The sequence below is a fragment of the Pholis gunnellus genome (genome assembly GCF_910591455.1).
Source record: "Pholis gunnellus genome assembly, chromosome: 3".
NCBI lineage: Eukaryota > Metazoa > Chordata > Actinopteri > Perciformes > Pholidae > Pholis > Pholis gunnellus.
This window is the reverse complement of record NC_136529.1, coordinates 27,553,875-27,569,697: the sequence shown is the minus strand read 5'-3', so window position 1 is coordinate 27,569,697 and position 15,823 is coordinate 27,553,875. Positions and strand designations below refer to the sequence as shown.

Here is a 15,823-nt window from a genome sequence, read left to right as displayed (position 1 = left end):
CAAGACAAACATGTCTGAAAGCAGTTTATTTAAAACTTATAGTCTGAGCAAACCTTATCAGGAACTGTGAAAATGCAGCGACACAAAGTGAAAACATTGTAGCTTGACACAAAATTACCTCCTGTGTGTCATTTTTTGCAGTGTGTGACCACCCACATACACACACACACCCATATACACACACACACACTCTCTCCTAGCGGCTGTGTTACCCTGCTGCTCGCTGGGGCCCCTCCCTCCTCCTCCTCCCTCCTCGGCTGCCGATTGGCTGCTGAAGTTTGGCGGGCTTTGCTCTTCCTCGTGACTACTACCGCTGCTGCAGTCATCGGGGCAGCGCACGGGAACAAAACCTTCAGCGGGGTGGTCCCCGAGCGCACAACCTGCTCTGTGAGACGGGCGGCCGGGCTGCAGACCAAGAGGCCGAGAGCAGCAGAAACATGTCCACCGAAACAGAAACAGATAACACTGAACGTGTCCGTAAAAACGTTTTATTCTTATAAAAGAAAGCACCTTTTTTAAATTCGATACAGCTACAGACTCACCTGGTCTGGTACGGCCTGCAGCTAATGGCGGCTAATGTTATCAAACTTATCGTGCAACCGACATTACTGAATAGATTTCTTATGTCACGATACAGTGAGGGAATGTCCACCTGAGCAGAGAATGAAGTCACTCTCCCTCTGTGTGTGTTGTAATCCGAGCTTCACCTTTCTTTGTTGACGTAACCCGGCCGGCCTCGGGTGCTTTCAGTGCTTGTGAGTGCGGTTACAGCTGATAACGTCATCGCAGAGCACCAACCCTCTGGTTCTCGTTAGCTTCAAAGCCGCTGGCTAGTCACCGACATGTTGAGAGCCGTTGAGAGGCAATCGAAATGCTCCTAATCCCGTTTTACCAACATGGGAGCAACATTTGATTTATCTATCTGTGAGTTTGTTTCTTTGAGTACATAACTCACACGACACACTCCGTTCCGAATGGACACGTGCATGAGGTTTTAGAAGAGATCCCCGCTCCTTTCGTCACGTAAACAACTCTCTGTGGGAATAATAACGAGCTCTCGCCTGGTTGTTGCTCGTATTGCGTCAGAGGACGTTGGCATTAAGTTGAACCTTTCTCTACTTTCCCTTCGATGATGGCATTGGGTGCCTTTTGCTGTCCCGATCTTTTTATCTGATTCTGTGAACGAGGCCATAAGAGTCTGCAGTCGCACTGTGGTGCTTTGAGCTAGATGCTAACAGACCCATAAAGGCAATGCTAACATAGATACAAGTTGAGGTTGAATGTTTGTTTTTGACTTTTGTAGAAATGGGGTCCGTTTAAGATATCATGTTCACAATCTCAGCTCTGTTTCCTCGCATGCTAACATCTGCTAACTTGCTCTAAAACACAAAGTACAGCTCATAACATATCTGCAGATATCTAATGGACAAAGTAATGTTTTGACCTGATTACAGAGAACTTAAAATGGGTATAAATGGCTTCATAACATGTCAGTATCTGTAGGGATTCCCACCAGTATCACCAACATCGTTTGTGTTATCTGGCCGCTCAGTTCTCCAGATTTAAAGGTTGAGTCAGTGAAATATTACAGACTGCTTGTCAAGCTGCTGCATCATGATGTGGGCCATTTATTTTAGAAGTAGGTCAGTTATGTTGTCGTCTATGTTACCAGTACAGAGCTATATATATATATATTATGTATAAATATCTTGACCTCGTTAAAATCCTGATGCCATCACATAATGCTGTTCGTATCTAATATCACACTCCTCATGAGTTCAACTGGTCTGACAGACGACAGACGTTCATTCATTCATATATGTTTTATTCATATTTATGGGATATGATTTGCACCAGAAATGATGATGCAGCACATCCTGCTGTTCATTGTTTGAGCCTCATGAGAAACCCAGAAAGTTCAGGAAATACAAAACGTGTTCAGCAGCCTACGTCACAGCTATATCAAAAAATTCTGAATAAAATATATAAAACTTTTTTTCCCCAGTTTCCTGTTTCTCTAAACTTTCATAGTAAGAGCATTTTTGTTTTGTTGACGTTATATTTAATTTATTCTGAAGAAATTACATTAGAATACTAAACTAACAATGTGTTTGTTTGTTTTAACTTGTTTCCGTCCTTTTCCTCGTCCTCGTTCCCACAGAAAACCTTTAATAACTCACAAATGTACAGTTTAGTTTCAAACGCTCTGCAGCTTTGATCAAACAGACAGGAGGAAATAGTGCATTTGTTGGGGACTATTTCCTGCGGTGGATGAATCCACATTTGGTGCTCCACTGAGTATTTGTGGCAGCAGGACAGTGTGTGTGTGTGTGTGTGTGTGTGTGTGTGTGTGTGTGTGTGTGTGTGTGTGTGTGTGTGTGTGTGTGTGTGTGTGTGTGATTGAGTCAAAATAAAGTGTGTGTCGATGGTGATGAAAGAGCGTGTCTCTCAGTGCAACAGTGTGTCATTAATGTGTTTTTGATGGTTTGAATGGACAACAATGGAGCTCTATGACACAGAGGAGGAAGATACATCTGGCTCTGGAGATATCTCATTAGTTTTGATATTGAGGAATGTGGATCACCTGAGTCTGCATTACACAAGCTTTACTCATTTTGAGCTGATTTATTAACTGCTGCTGCTGCTGCTGCTGCTGCTGCACGGGCTTTGAGCTCTTCTAGTTCGTTGGTTTTATTTAACCAAATCTGAAAGAAAGGCAGCTGGTCATCAAGTTTTTCCCGTTTTTCAAACCAAATCAGCAGCCGGACGAGATGAGCGTTCATTCATTCGCTCTGCAGTCCTGAAAGAAGGATATCGGTGGAAGCAAACAGTGAGGAGAAACTTGGCAGAAAGTTTGGAACAGAATGACGTCTGTTTACTGGACGGATCAGAGGTTTTTGTTTTCGGTCAACGGACCAGAGAGAACTAGGTGATGGGAGAGAGAGAGAGAGAGAGAGAGAGAGAGAGGAGGGGGAGGGAGGAGAGAGGAATTCAAACAAAGACAGAATGAGAGAGAGGAGAGCTCATTTGAGGTCATCCCAAACTGAAACCATCGAGGACCTCTAGTGGTGAGAAGAGAAGGTAATAAACATTTACTAAAAGCTGTACTTATAGGTGCAAATTCAAGGTATTTGTACTTAATTAGAGTATTTCCATTTTATGGAAGTTTATATTTCTACTCCACAACATCTCAGCGGGGAAAACTCACCAATATTATCCACAAAGTTTGTCAGATTACAGTTTTTTATTCCTTCTCTTCCAGTAAAAACCTCGTCTCCGTGTGTGTTTGTGATAAACTGAAGGATGAAGTGTTTACTTCTAAACAAACAATTTAAAAAGCCTCGTCACAAAGCTGAACACACTCTTCTTTTTCTGAGCTCATGTTGTTGACCTTTTAAAGAGACGTTGCTTTGTCCCTTTGTCTTTGAACACAACGCTCAGTAAGAACAGACTTAATGATTTATTAGCTGAGACAAGACATGTTTATTTAAATAGCAGCTTTCAAACACACAAAATGATTCACAGAAGACAAACACAGTTATTACATTTGCCCAAATGAAGCAGTGATTTCGTATTCAGTGATGTAATGTGTGTGTGTGTGTGTGTGTGTGTGTGTGTGTGTGTGTGTGTGTGTGTGTGTGTGTGTGTGTGTGTGTGTGTGTGTGTGTGTTTGTGTGTGTTACTTGCTTGTAGACTTAGTTTGGTAATTATTTTCCCCGTCACACACCTTCCAAACATTCTTCATTTTGTGTTATAGGGGGGTTGAGAAAATTCAAATTTTCTCACTCGATCATCATTTCGTCACATGTTTTACAGCAAAACATCACAACATGAAGAGAGACGATGTTTCTATGACAAACAGTCAGAACACATAAACACTCAGGGACACGGACTGCATGAAATACAAATATTAAATGTGTGTGTGTGTGTGTGTGTGTGTGTGTGTGTGTGTGTGTGCGCGTGTGTGTGTGTGTGTGAACAACAGCGTCAGGATCAGAGGTGTGTGTGTGTCAAAGTGTGTTTTGTGTTTGCAGAGCGTCGTCCGCCACGTGGCGCCACGGCAACATGAGACAAATCGTTTCCATGGCGAGGACCAACTGAAAGGGTCGGCACGTCCTCTGCGGGCACGGCAGCCCAGAGGACAGGTTTGGCGGGAAGTGTGTGTGTGTGTGTGTGTGTGTGTGTGTGTGTGTGAGAGAGAGAGAGAGAGTTTGCATGAAAGAAAACAGACACTGTGTGTTTGTATAGATAATGAATGAAATAGAATCCGTTCTATTGTGTGTTTTTGCAAAACAAGCTGTCTGTTTGTGTGAGTGTGTGAGTGTGTGTGTGTGTGCGTGTGTGAGTGTGTGTGTGTGTGTGTGAGTGTGTGAGTGTGTCACATGTAATGTAATCAGGGAATGCTCTCATCAGAAAGGAAATCTGAGCGACTCTCTGCTCCTGTGTAATATAATGCAACGTTTCAATGTGAAAGGTCACGGATGTATTTAGATTTAGAAGCGCTCACTTACACCATACGGTACAAATATAGAAGCAGAAGTTTGTTTTGGTCAAATAGTTCAGCAGCATTCAATAACCAGATTCAACCCATTCTCAGTCCCGATGCTTAAGCGTCCTTACGAGACGGTTTAGAGAGTGATGCTGAGAGTGAAATACTTCATGTGGGGCGGGGGGGGGCGGCGCTTTGTGGTTGGGTGAAACGGGGGCCGCCGTCCATGTCCCGCGAAAAAACCCAAAAGTGAACGTTGACATTTTGTTACGTCGGTCGTTAATCACGTGAGTTGTGGAAGTTAACGTCATCCTCGCTCTTTTCCTGAACCTTACTGAGTGCTTCTGTTGCCTCAACCTACACTGAGATGGACGTTTTATTTTGAAAAGAGACTATCTAACTGACGCCAGAGGGGAACGTCATGAATGTGTTGCTTATTCTACATAAATAAAAAGGATTCAATGAAACAATTTCTTATTTCCTTTGGCATTTTCTTTTCACTTACAGATATGTAGGGACGATGTATGTTGACGTTGTCCAATGTCAAGACAATCAGGATGCTCCGACACAGTTGAAAAGCTGTAACAGATGTTAGCTGGATGTGTTGAAAGTGGAGGGATACTCAATATATATATTAAAAAAAAGAAAGGTTGTGGCAATAACCGTCTCTGGGAGTCTGGGAGGCTGTGGCCTTCTGTGGCCTTCATCCTGCCGCTGTTTAGCTTCAGATAACAGGCCGGTAGAGCACACAGCGTTTGATCTTCGTATTATCAGCTCACCTTTAATGTGACTCACTTATGCTGAGTTTGTTCCTGCTGCTGCATGCGGTCAGGAGTCACGATGGCTCTCAGGCTCACTGTTTGTTTGCTGGCGTGTTTTTTTTATGGAGGAAACGCTGCCGCGAGCGTGCGCGTCAAGACGTTTGTAGCAAAAGAAATGTCATAAAATGTCTACATTACACATGCAGCTCTCTTAGAGCAGCTTGTTCAGGAAGTCGGAACAGATACCGACGTTGAGGTTTATTGACCGGCTGTCTGGGAAAAGCTGCGCACCTGTCGCTACGATTAATAACACATAAAGACACATATCAGTGCTCACAGGATGAGCTCGAAACTTTACCAGAACATATATATGTTCCTCATGGCAGCAGCTGCACCAAACACTCAGCAGCTTCACATTTTCTAGGTTTGAAGTCTTCGAAATGCACAGCAGCACAAGAGAGGGCTATCTGCTGCTCTGTGTGTGTGTGTGTGTGTGTGTGTGTGTGTGTGTGTGTGTGTGTGTGTGTGTGTTGCCAAACTCCAGGTCATTCAAAGAAAATTTGGTCTGTGATTAGGAAACAGTTGTATGCCATATTTATGTCTGTTTAACTTGTTAAAGTCCAACTGGAATCACAAAAAACATAATTTTCTCAATCAAAAATTAAATTTTAAATGTATGATTCATGTGTTTTATATATATAATAAGGACACTGCATCACGGCATCTACAGTAAACTGACCAATCTTGACGTTCAAAACGTTAAAGTTGTTTAATGTGCTACAGTTATTAGCTATCTCACCTGCAAACTGACTTTTGATGTTTGTTTTGGTGGCTCATTCAGCAAGTGGCAAGAATTAAATATAAGAAAGCTAATGTTGGGATGTTGCTGTTGTTCAATGTCTAAAAGTGCTTTCTGACAGAAAGCGAACACAGTGAAAATGTTCTTGTGAGTTCTTCCAAAGAGCTGGTTTCTCGTGATAAAAATAGTCCTCTAACCAGTTTTCATACGGACTGCAAAGAAATAGCACCAATAGAAATATCTGGACATGTGACAGATGAGTAGGTATAATGACCCAGTAACAAGTAGTGTTGAAACTTCTCCAGGCAAAAGATAACCTGCAATCGATCCTTTTCGTGCCCAGGTCTAGAAAAAAAAGGACTTTTTGTACGGTTTTGTTATTAGTCAATCACAGCAAACATTATTCTCTTTAATGTGACGTGTGATTGGGCCACGACCGCAGCAGCGTCTACCCACACAGCCGGGATGACCTGCCTGCACACGGCTCTGAGCACAGACGTGCAGCTAACAGTGCTAGCAGCTATCAATGCTAGCAGCGCAAACAGTGCTAACATCGGCATCTGTGTCACTTTGCGGGTACTGGCATCATAATCTTACCCGGCCCTGCAGATGGGTCAATAAATATGTTTTTGGTATTTTGATTTGAACTTGTCCAGGATCAAGACTGTTTACGGGTCTGCAGCCTGAAATGATCTCAGCATTTAATCATCACAAGCTGCTGCAAATGTCCTGCGTACTGTCTGTGAGGCGGATCTGATGAAACTCATCTGTGAAATAACACACACACTGTCACTCTCACACACACACACACACACACTCTCACACAAACACTCACACACACACACACACACACACACACACTCATACACAAACACACACACACACACACACTCATACACAAACACACACACACTCAGTCCCTTAAAGTGATTCATCATTCTAAGCGGACAAAAATAGCACAGTGACTCTTCTTACCTGTGTCTCTATAAAACCAGCTACCAATCAGATGACGACCTCCTGGTGACATCACATATGATGTCGTAGATAAAACACACACACACATTTTTTAAATCCTGAGAGGAAAGTTCAATGATTTTATTTATATATAACTTATACACCACTAGTGATACTTAATACACTTAACAAAAAAAGGTAAACGTTTCATGTTTTAAATCACTTGAATGCAAAAAAGTCCAACAATGTTAAACTTCTGAGTATCTCTGCTCTTTATGTGGGACGCAGTGGGACACCTCATTACAATAATTAAAACAATAATCAACAACTTACAATGAGAGTAAAAGCAGAAACGACATCAGTTCCTTAATCACCAGCAATACAAACAAATCAACACAACCCCCTCTCATCATTTCAGTTCTCCTATTTGATTAATCAGTTAAAGTCTAAATCAACACGAGTACATTAGATTACATTTCATGGTAAACTTCCCTTTAAGATATTGAATGCTGCATGTGCCTACCACCAATCATAACTGTAATCGTCTTCCAACTGGTAAAATCTTAATAGGGGATTTATTGCTATTGCCAAAGTATGGAAACAGCTTCTCAGTGAACTTGTGTTTGAATGTGTACATGTGTGCGTTAGTGTCGGCATCAGAGAACGACAGATGTCCTCTGTTTAAGTCCAACAAAACTCTGATCCTCTGGAGTTTCTCCTTCACTGAGAGACCGACCGGTTGAGCCAATGGGAAGAAGACTTTATAACTCCCATTAGAGAATCCAATTCTCCACATTTCAGACCATATACTCCCTTTCCTCCTGACGGACTCTTTTGCCACACCCAGAAACCAGCATGTACTGTCTCCAACCTCAACATCCCAGGTGTGAATCCCTGAGTTAAAACCCTCAGAGCCCAGGACAGGGTTAATGGAATCAAACCTCTCTGGATTATCAGGAAGCTTCTGTCTCTGTCCTCGTCTCACACTGGTCAGATCTTCAGACAGGATGAGTTCTGGATGAGCAGTGTTTGGATCCAGAATCACAGGAGTGTAGGAGACCATGTCCTTCATCTTGATCCAGATGTTGAAGGTCAGGTTGCCCAGGTGTTTGGCCTCGTCTATCAGAGCTCCTGCGAGCAGCTGTGGATCCTCCAGCAGGGGGCGCTGCTGGACTCTTTCCACTGCAGCCTTGTAGTTGTTCAGGAATGAGATGTCTTCAGCTCTCAGCTCGTCCTCTGTGGCTCTGACTGTGTCTGAAAGAGCTGCTATCTCTCTGCTCAGAGCCTCCATCTTCTCCTTCATCACCTGACTCTTCTGCTCCTCTTCCTCCCTCAGTGCAGCCATCCTGGCCTCCTCTTCCTCCTCTAGAAACTGGTGAAGCTTCTTAAACTGCTCCTTAATCTGCCTCTCTGTGTGTCGGGCCTGGACCTTCATGTGTTCTGCTGTTTTATCACAGTTTCTTTTAACTTGTTCAAAGAGCTTCAGTTTCTCCTTTAAGAGCTTCAGGGAGTTCTGGATCTCCTCTTTGTGATCCTCAGCAACTTCCTCGATGGGTCTGAATGTGTGGTTTATGTGTGTTTTTGAATCTCTGCAGACGAGACACACCGGCTGCTGATGGTCCAGACAGAAGAGTCTGAGTTTCTCAGAGTGCAGACTGCAGAGAGTCTCTGAAGCTCTCTGATCTCTCTCCAGTATGAAGGACTCACACAGGTTCTTTATCACCAGACTAACAGGTGGATCAGTCCTTGATGATCTTCTGTTACAAACTGGACACTCACGTGTTTGTTTCTCTGCCCACCAGTTCTTCAGACAGTCTCTGCAGAAGCTGTGGCTACACGACAGGACAACAGGATCCTTGAAGATGTCCTGGCAGACAGAACAGGAGAGATCCTCCTCTGATCTGGAGGCCATTGTGTTTGTAAACCGCTGAAAACAGAGCAGAGAGCAGAGTGTGAATTATTTCCACAGTATGTGTCTATTTGATTATAGAGGACGACTATAATCTTAAGTATCAGCCCCACCTTTTATTGTTAAAGAGAACCATAATACTCTGTTGTATTTTCTGTAACCAAGCAACAATCTACTTCCTTACGTCCTTACCTTAAAACTTAACTGTTTTCTTCTTCTGTTCTTCTTTCGTATTCCAGTTTTGCCTCCTGATCCTGTCCGCTCTCAGTGGACGATGAGAATGAAGGTAAATCTCTCTCCGTCTGTGTTTCTCTTACATAGAATTGCACTCTGTGTTCTCTGGTTTGTCTCAGTTGAGTCATGCGAGGGGTGGAACTTTATCAAAGCTCAACTGTGATACGCCAAAGGTTCATCTTTCTTGCAAGATGTGCTGCTCCATATGGGGGCGGAGCCTAATGTTTGCATTGTTCCACGTAATCACAACCTACCTGGAATGTAGTCTTCTTTTCACATACAGAACAAAGGCATCATTAGCATCAGCAGTACCTGTTGTTGTACAATGTTGTTCTCTGTGTACTGTTCTTCAAACATCGTACTGGACAGATTACTTCGGCTCAATCTATCTTACTTATATATTGACCAGCTGTTTGCCTCAGGTGTGTCTCACCTGAGGGCGAGACTTTGTCCGAGACGTTTGTGTTCAGTGAAGTTTAATTGTTTCATTGTGTTGAACTTTGCACGCCTCTGAAGTGAAGTCAAACCGGTTCTGTTGGAATTCACGTCGTTCTGTTTGCTCTTCCACCAACAAAGCAAAGCAGCCAGGATTGATAGATACTGACGGATGTCTGTGTTCTTCATCTTTCACTCATAAACTTCACTCAGAAGTGTTGTTTATTTCATTAACATTTTACGTTTGCTTCCAGTTTGTTATTAATGACTGTATATAGTGACTTGGCTGTTGGAAACATAACTGTTGCTGCTCTAGAAACAATATTTCGATATATTTTAAAGATAAATTATAATCCTGAATCCATGTGTTTAGAAGCAAATAGTTAGTGATGTAGGAAAGCAGAATATTGATAAGAGCTTCTAATTGTTATAAAATCTTAAAGATAACTCTCCTTAGCTGAGGGCCACCATAGTTCTCCAACACGCTTGGAGAGGGAGGGCTGAGCAGAGAGATAATGCAACAAACCACTAGATGACAATAAATCTTACACACTGAACCTTTAAGAGAAAACGTTAAAGATTTGATTTACACAACAGCAGCAAAGCCATTCCAACCTTTACAGTTATACTATCCTACAAACTTATTCTGCTTAACATTTGTATTTGTATTTTCAAACAATACAACTCGTGTAAGACTTGTAATGTATTATACCTAACAATGCATATTTAAATGTTTCATAAACATACATATCTCCTTTTTCAATTCATTCTTTATTGGTTTACAGCTAAACTTGTTTAAAAGAAGATACAAAATAATCAAAGAAAGTTACAGATTAGAAAGACTATGACATACATCATCCTTTATGAAGGCTTTAAATGTTCAGAACAGAAAGATGATACAGAACAGAAACAAGATCATGCACACTGCCTCAACAATAAAGATCATTACAAACTTGAACCACAGCTAACTGCATTATGTATGTACTTATGTTGAAAAAATGTGACTAAAACATGATGATCTTAAATGATAAATAGTGATAATAGCCAAAAGATGAAACTGTTTAAATCAGGGGTATCAAACTCAAGGCCCGCCGGCCGAATCCGGCCCGCCACGTCATTTTATGTGGCCCGCGAATCCGCCAGCAAAAAAAAAAAAAAAAAGTTTAAAAAAAGTTAAAAAAAAAAAAAAAAATTTAAGGTTAGTCTTGATAACAAAAATATCCCCATAGTCGAAATTATGAGATAGAAAGTCGAAATTATGAGATAGAAAGTCAAAATAATGATATACTTAAACACAGTCATAGAAGCAGCTCTTTGGCTGGTTACCCTACATTTGAAATGGAAATGTATTGCGAGTACATTGAAGACGACTTTAAACGTGGCTTTACAACACATGAAATACTTCACCTGGGATTGTGCAAACGCACCCTTGAAAGGATTTTAAGCTTTGAACAAAGTTATTGTAATAACTTGTGTTTGATATTTGTCTTTGCTACTTTCTTTAAAAGTTTGAAAGAGTAATGTGGGTTTCTTAACCCTAAATTAAAAGGATTTAAGTTATAATAACAGAAATGTGGTTAAATATATTTTTACATTTATATAACTGCATGTACAATATTTTTACACTTGAATAAACAATAATCAAATGCAGAGACAGTTATTTACCAATATGTTAGGAGAAGTTACATTTACACAGTCTTACATATACAACCGGTCCTTTGAGGGCGACCGTGATGCTGATGTGGCCCAGAGTGAAAATGAGTTTGACACCCCTGGTTTAAATGAACTAGCATGCAATTACTCCACCAGGTCAACAATCTTAAACTTCTGCGTATCTGCTTTTTATATGAAACATTGGAAAACCTCCGTAAAATAATAAAAACAATACTCAACTACTACAACAAAACTAGACGAACACAGTACACAAAATCCAAATCCTTAATCACCCAGTGAAATAACTAAATACATGTTAATAGCTATTAATTATTCATGTGTCTCTTGGAAAAGCTAAATATGTGTCAAAATGTGTTTATCTCACTTCTTTTTCCCTGTAAAACATTAATATATTTTTGATGACTAATCTTGAATTCCAAGGAACTTAAATAACTTTATTCAAGCTAACCCGACCCGTCACAAAACCGTAATCGACCGTTAACCTCGTGGGTGGCTGTTAGAGCAATATCTGAGGAGTGTGTTTGGATTTCAGCTGGGAACAAAAACTAAACTGAGAAAGGGACTGTGGCCACCAACTCATCCAGAACATCATCAGTTATTTACAGTTTGTGTTGTAATATTTGGCTGATGTTTATATTCAGAGTGACTCACAATGAGATTAACATGAATCAACGACATTCCATTTAGTACCAACCCAAATGGAGATCTGTACCTTTTAAATAAAGCGGCTGACAGAGAAGAAGTGTGAAAACTTTTGTTTCAGACAGTATCATCAGAAGAGATTATTCTTCTGAGGTGCATCATCGTTTATTCACCGTTGACATTTTGATCTTCTTCTTCAGAGTGACAGAGGAGCAGAGACAGCTTTAGTTTCCTGAATCAGCAGCATCACAAAATTCAGAACACTATAAGATTTTAAAAATGCAGGTCTCATTTAGGGTCAAAAACAACAAAATGTTCTAGTCCTTTGTCCACAGAAAGTGCTTTTACACAACATGTCACTTACACCATTCATACACTGATGTCAGGGGCTACAAGGTGTCACCTGATCAGACTAACTAACATTCACACAAATTCATACAGAGCAATTTGGGGTTCAGTGTCTCCCCCAAGGATAGATCGAGATGGATTTTATCGAAGATCTACGGACGACCAGCTGTACCACTGAGCCACACCGGCCACAGCTGCCTCTCGGGCCTTTCATCATCAGGTACAACGTACTCCATGCATTCCTCCTCATTACCATCCACTTCTGTTGGGAATTCATCACGACTGCTGAAATAGGGAAACATCTTCTCAGTGAAAGTGTGTGTGAAGGTGTGTATGTGTGTGTCGGTATCCGGATCAGAGAATGAAAGTTGTCCTCTGTTCCAGTCCAGATTCACTCTGATCCTCTGGAGCTCCTTCGGCTCTGATAGAACGATTGGTGGGGCTGATGGCAAGAAGGCTTTATATTTACCATTAGAGAATCCTATTCTCCATATTCTGGACCATGTTCTACCGTTCCTCTCAACAGACTCTTTTGCCACACCCAGAGACCAGCATGTACTGTCTCTAACTTCAACATCCCAGCACAGAGTCCTTGAGATAAAACCAAGGATGGGTTTAAAGTAATTAGGCCTCTCTGGGTTTTCAAGAAGCTTCTGTTCCTCTCCTCGTCTCACACTGGTCAGATCTTCAGACAGGATGATTTCTGGATGAGCTGTGTTTGGATCCAGAATCACAGGAGTGTAGGAGACCATGTCCTTCATCTTGTCCGAGATGTTGGAGGTCAGGTTGCCCAGGTGTTTGGCCTCGTCTATCAGAGCTCCTGAGAGCAGCTGTAGATCCTCCAGCAGGGGGCGCTGCTGGACTCTTTCCACTGCAGCCTTGTAGTTGTTCAGGAATGAGACGTCTTCAGCTCTCAGCTCGTCCTCTGTGGCTCTGACTGTGTCTGAAAGAGCTGCTATCTCTCTGCTCAGAGCCTCCATCTTCTCCTTCATCATCTGACTCTTCTGCTCCTCTTCCTCCCTCAGTGCAGCCATCCTGGCCTCCTCTTCCTCCTCTAGAAACTGGTGAAGCTTCTTAAACTGCTCCTTAATCTGCCTCTCTGTGCGTCGGGCCTGGACCTTCATGTGTTCTGCTGTTTGATCACAGTTTCTTTAACTTTTTCAAAGAGCTTCAGTTTCTCCTTTAAGGGCTTCAGGGAGTTCTGGATCTCCTCTTTGAGATCCTCTGCAGCTTCATTGATGGGTCTGAATTTGTGGTTTTTGTGTGTTTCTGAATCTCTGCAGACGAGACACACCAGCTGCTGATGGTCCAGACAGAAGAGTCTGAGTTTCTCAGAGTGCAGACTGCAGAGAGTCTCTGAAGCTCTCTGATCTCTCTCCCGTATGAAGGACTCACACAGGTTCTTTATCACCAGACTAACAGGTGGATCAGTCCTTGATGACCTTCTGTTACAAACTGGACACTCACGTGTTTGTTTCTCTGCCCACCAGTTCTTCAGACAGTCTCTGCAGAAGCTGTGGCTACACGACAGGACAACAGGATCCTTGAAGATGTCCTGGCAGACAGAACAGGAGAGATCCTCCTCTGATCTGGAGGCCATTGGGTTTGTAAAACGCTGAAAACAAAGCAGAGAGCAGAGTGTGAATTAGACTACATCAACACGACTATGTTTGAAAAATATAACTTTTTTTTTTCTCCACAATATGTGTCTATTTGATTATAGAGGACGACCACAAAGGAAGATCTTAAGTATCAGCCCCACCTTTTAATGTTAAAGAGAACCATAATACTCTGTTGTATTTTCTGTAACTAAGCAACAATCTACTTCCTTACGTCCTTACCTTAAATCTTAACTGTTTTCTTCTTCTGTTCTTCTTTTGTATTCCAGTTTTGCCTCCTGATCCTGTCCGCTCTCAGTGGACGTTGAGAATGAAGGTAAATCTCTCTCCGTCTGTGTTTTTATTACATAGAATTGCACTCTGTGTTCTCTGGTTTGTCTCAGTTGAGTCATGCGAGGGTGGAACTTTATCAAAGCTCAACTGTGATACGCCAAAGCTTCATCTTTCTTGCAAGATGTGCTGCTCCATGATGGGGGAGGGGCCTAAGATTTGCACGGTACCACGTAATCACAACCTACCTGGAATGTAGTCTTCTTTTCACATAGAGACGACAGAACAAAGGCATCATAAGCATCAGCAGTACCTGTTGTTGTACAATATTGATAGCTGCTACAGTTCTCTGTGTACTGTTCTTCAAACATCGTACTGGACAGATTACTTCGGATTAATCTATCTTACTTATATATTGACCAGCTGTTTGCCTCAGGTGTGTCTCACCTGAGGGCGAGACTTTGTCCGAGACGTTTGTGTTCGGTGCAGTTTAATTGTTTAATTGTGTTGAACTTTGCACGCCTCTGAAGTGAAGTCATGCATTCAAACTGGTTCTGTTGAAGTTCACGTTGTCTGTTCGCTCTTCCACCAGCACTAATAGAACCACACCCTTATATAAAAATGTGCCTGTAACTGATAACAGTTAAGTTTCAAATTCTGTGAACTAGCAGATAAAACACAACCTACAAATAATTTTGTAACTGATTAATTGACACAAAGGTATGACAGAAGTGCTTATAAACAGCAAATACTACTGTTGATGCGCCGTGCCGTCATCTTGGATTTCGAGGTCGAGGTTGGTGAGGTTCATCTAACGTTTCGGACCAGAAACCCGACTACAGGCGGCGTTCCAATAGAGAGATGAGGCCCCGCCCCTTTTGGTCGACCACCATGGGACCTTATCTCGGGAAAAAAATATATGGTAGCCAACAGCGAGAGACAAATAATGTTTTGATCCCGTTTGAATTGTGCCATGAATTACACATATGATGTTTGTCCATTTAAAAGATAATTCTGAACATCAAGAAAGTCTCCTTTTGTCATGAAACAACTTCCAGCTCTGCTTCCAGCGCAGCTTGTTTTAAGTAGAGCTTTTATCCAATCAGATTTCGTCCCTATGTTGTCTCTAGGTAAAACAAATCTGCCCGGAGGCCTTCAGAATTACAAGTGAATCCCTTTTTAAGTTTAAGTGCATGGGGACAATATTGTTGATTACCATAGTCTTCAACTAATCAGATGTTTAGTTTCACATGTTAGATGTATTCTTTGACGTGCCAGAGCTTTCTAGCTGGCCTAGCGAAGTACATCATCATTAATGTGCGGGTTGATTGGTCAGTGGGCTAGCGTGACATGTTGGGCGTTGACAATCCCAATATCTATTGCCTCTGTCGAGCGGACATTTTCAGCCCTCAAACGCATTAAAGCGTATTCAAGAAGTACAACTGGGGAGGCTCGACTGTCTTCACCATGAATCGAGAAGGACTTCTTGCTGGAACTGAACAAGCACCGATGTTCTGTACAACCGTGTCATTGAACTCTTTGTAATCAAAGAAAGGAGGATGGACTTTGTCTTTAAATAGTGAACAGCAGCTTTGGTAAGTGAACTGCTTTTGTTTTTACATCTGCGGAAGATTTACTACTGCGATCATTTGTCTATCCTGTCGTTTTTATGATATGGTTAATATTGTT

At 41.8% G+C, this 15,823-nt stretch overlaps 1 protein-coding gene and 1 pseudogene across 2 annotated transcripts; both read right to left on the bottom strand.

Annotated features, from left to right (window-relative positions):
• Window positions 1-7,117: 7,117 nt before the first annotated feature.
• LOC306693871 (nuclear factor 7, brain-like) lies at window positions 7,118-9,226 on the bottom strand. Its single transcript, XM_079156528.1, has 2 exons — window positions 9,105-9,226; window positions 7,118-8,930 (listed from the first exon to the last, which is right to left on the bottom strand). Exon 2 carries the CDS (start codon window positions 8,913-8,915, stop codon window positions 7,533-7,535), a length of 1,383 nt encoding a protein of 460 aa, XP_079012654.1. The 5' UTR covers window positions 8,916-8,930; window positions 9,105-9,226; the 3' UTR covers window positions 7,118-7,532.
• Window positions 9,227-11,865: 2,639 nt separating this feature from the next.
• LOC306693869 (E3 ubiquitin-protein ligase TRIM35-like) lies at window positions 11,866-14,118 on the bottom strand (annotated as a pseudogene). The gene is made up of 2 exons (XR_013767726.1): window positions 14,087-14,118; window positions 11,866-13,860 (listed from the first exon to the last, which is right to left on the bottom strand). The product of XR_013767726.1 is annotated as an E3 ubiquitin-protein ligase TRIM35-like (transcript).
• Window positions 14,119-15,823: the final 1,705 nt, after the last annotated feature.

Bases quoted from the DNA above. Each gene is read 5' to 3' on its own strand.
- LOC306693871 (XM_079156528.1), bottom strand. From the start codon at position 8,915: ATGGCCTCCAGATCAGAGGAGGATCTCTCCTGTTCTGTCTGCCAGGAC.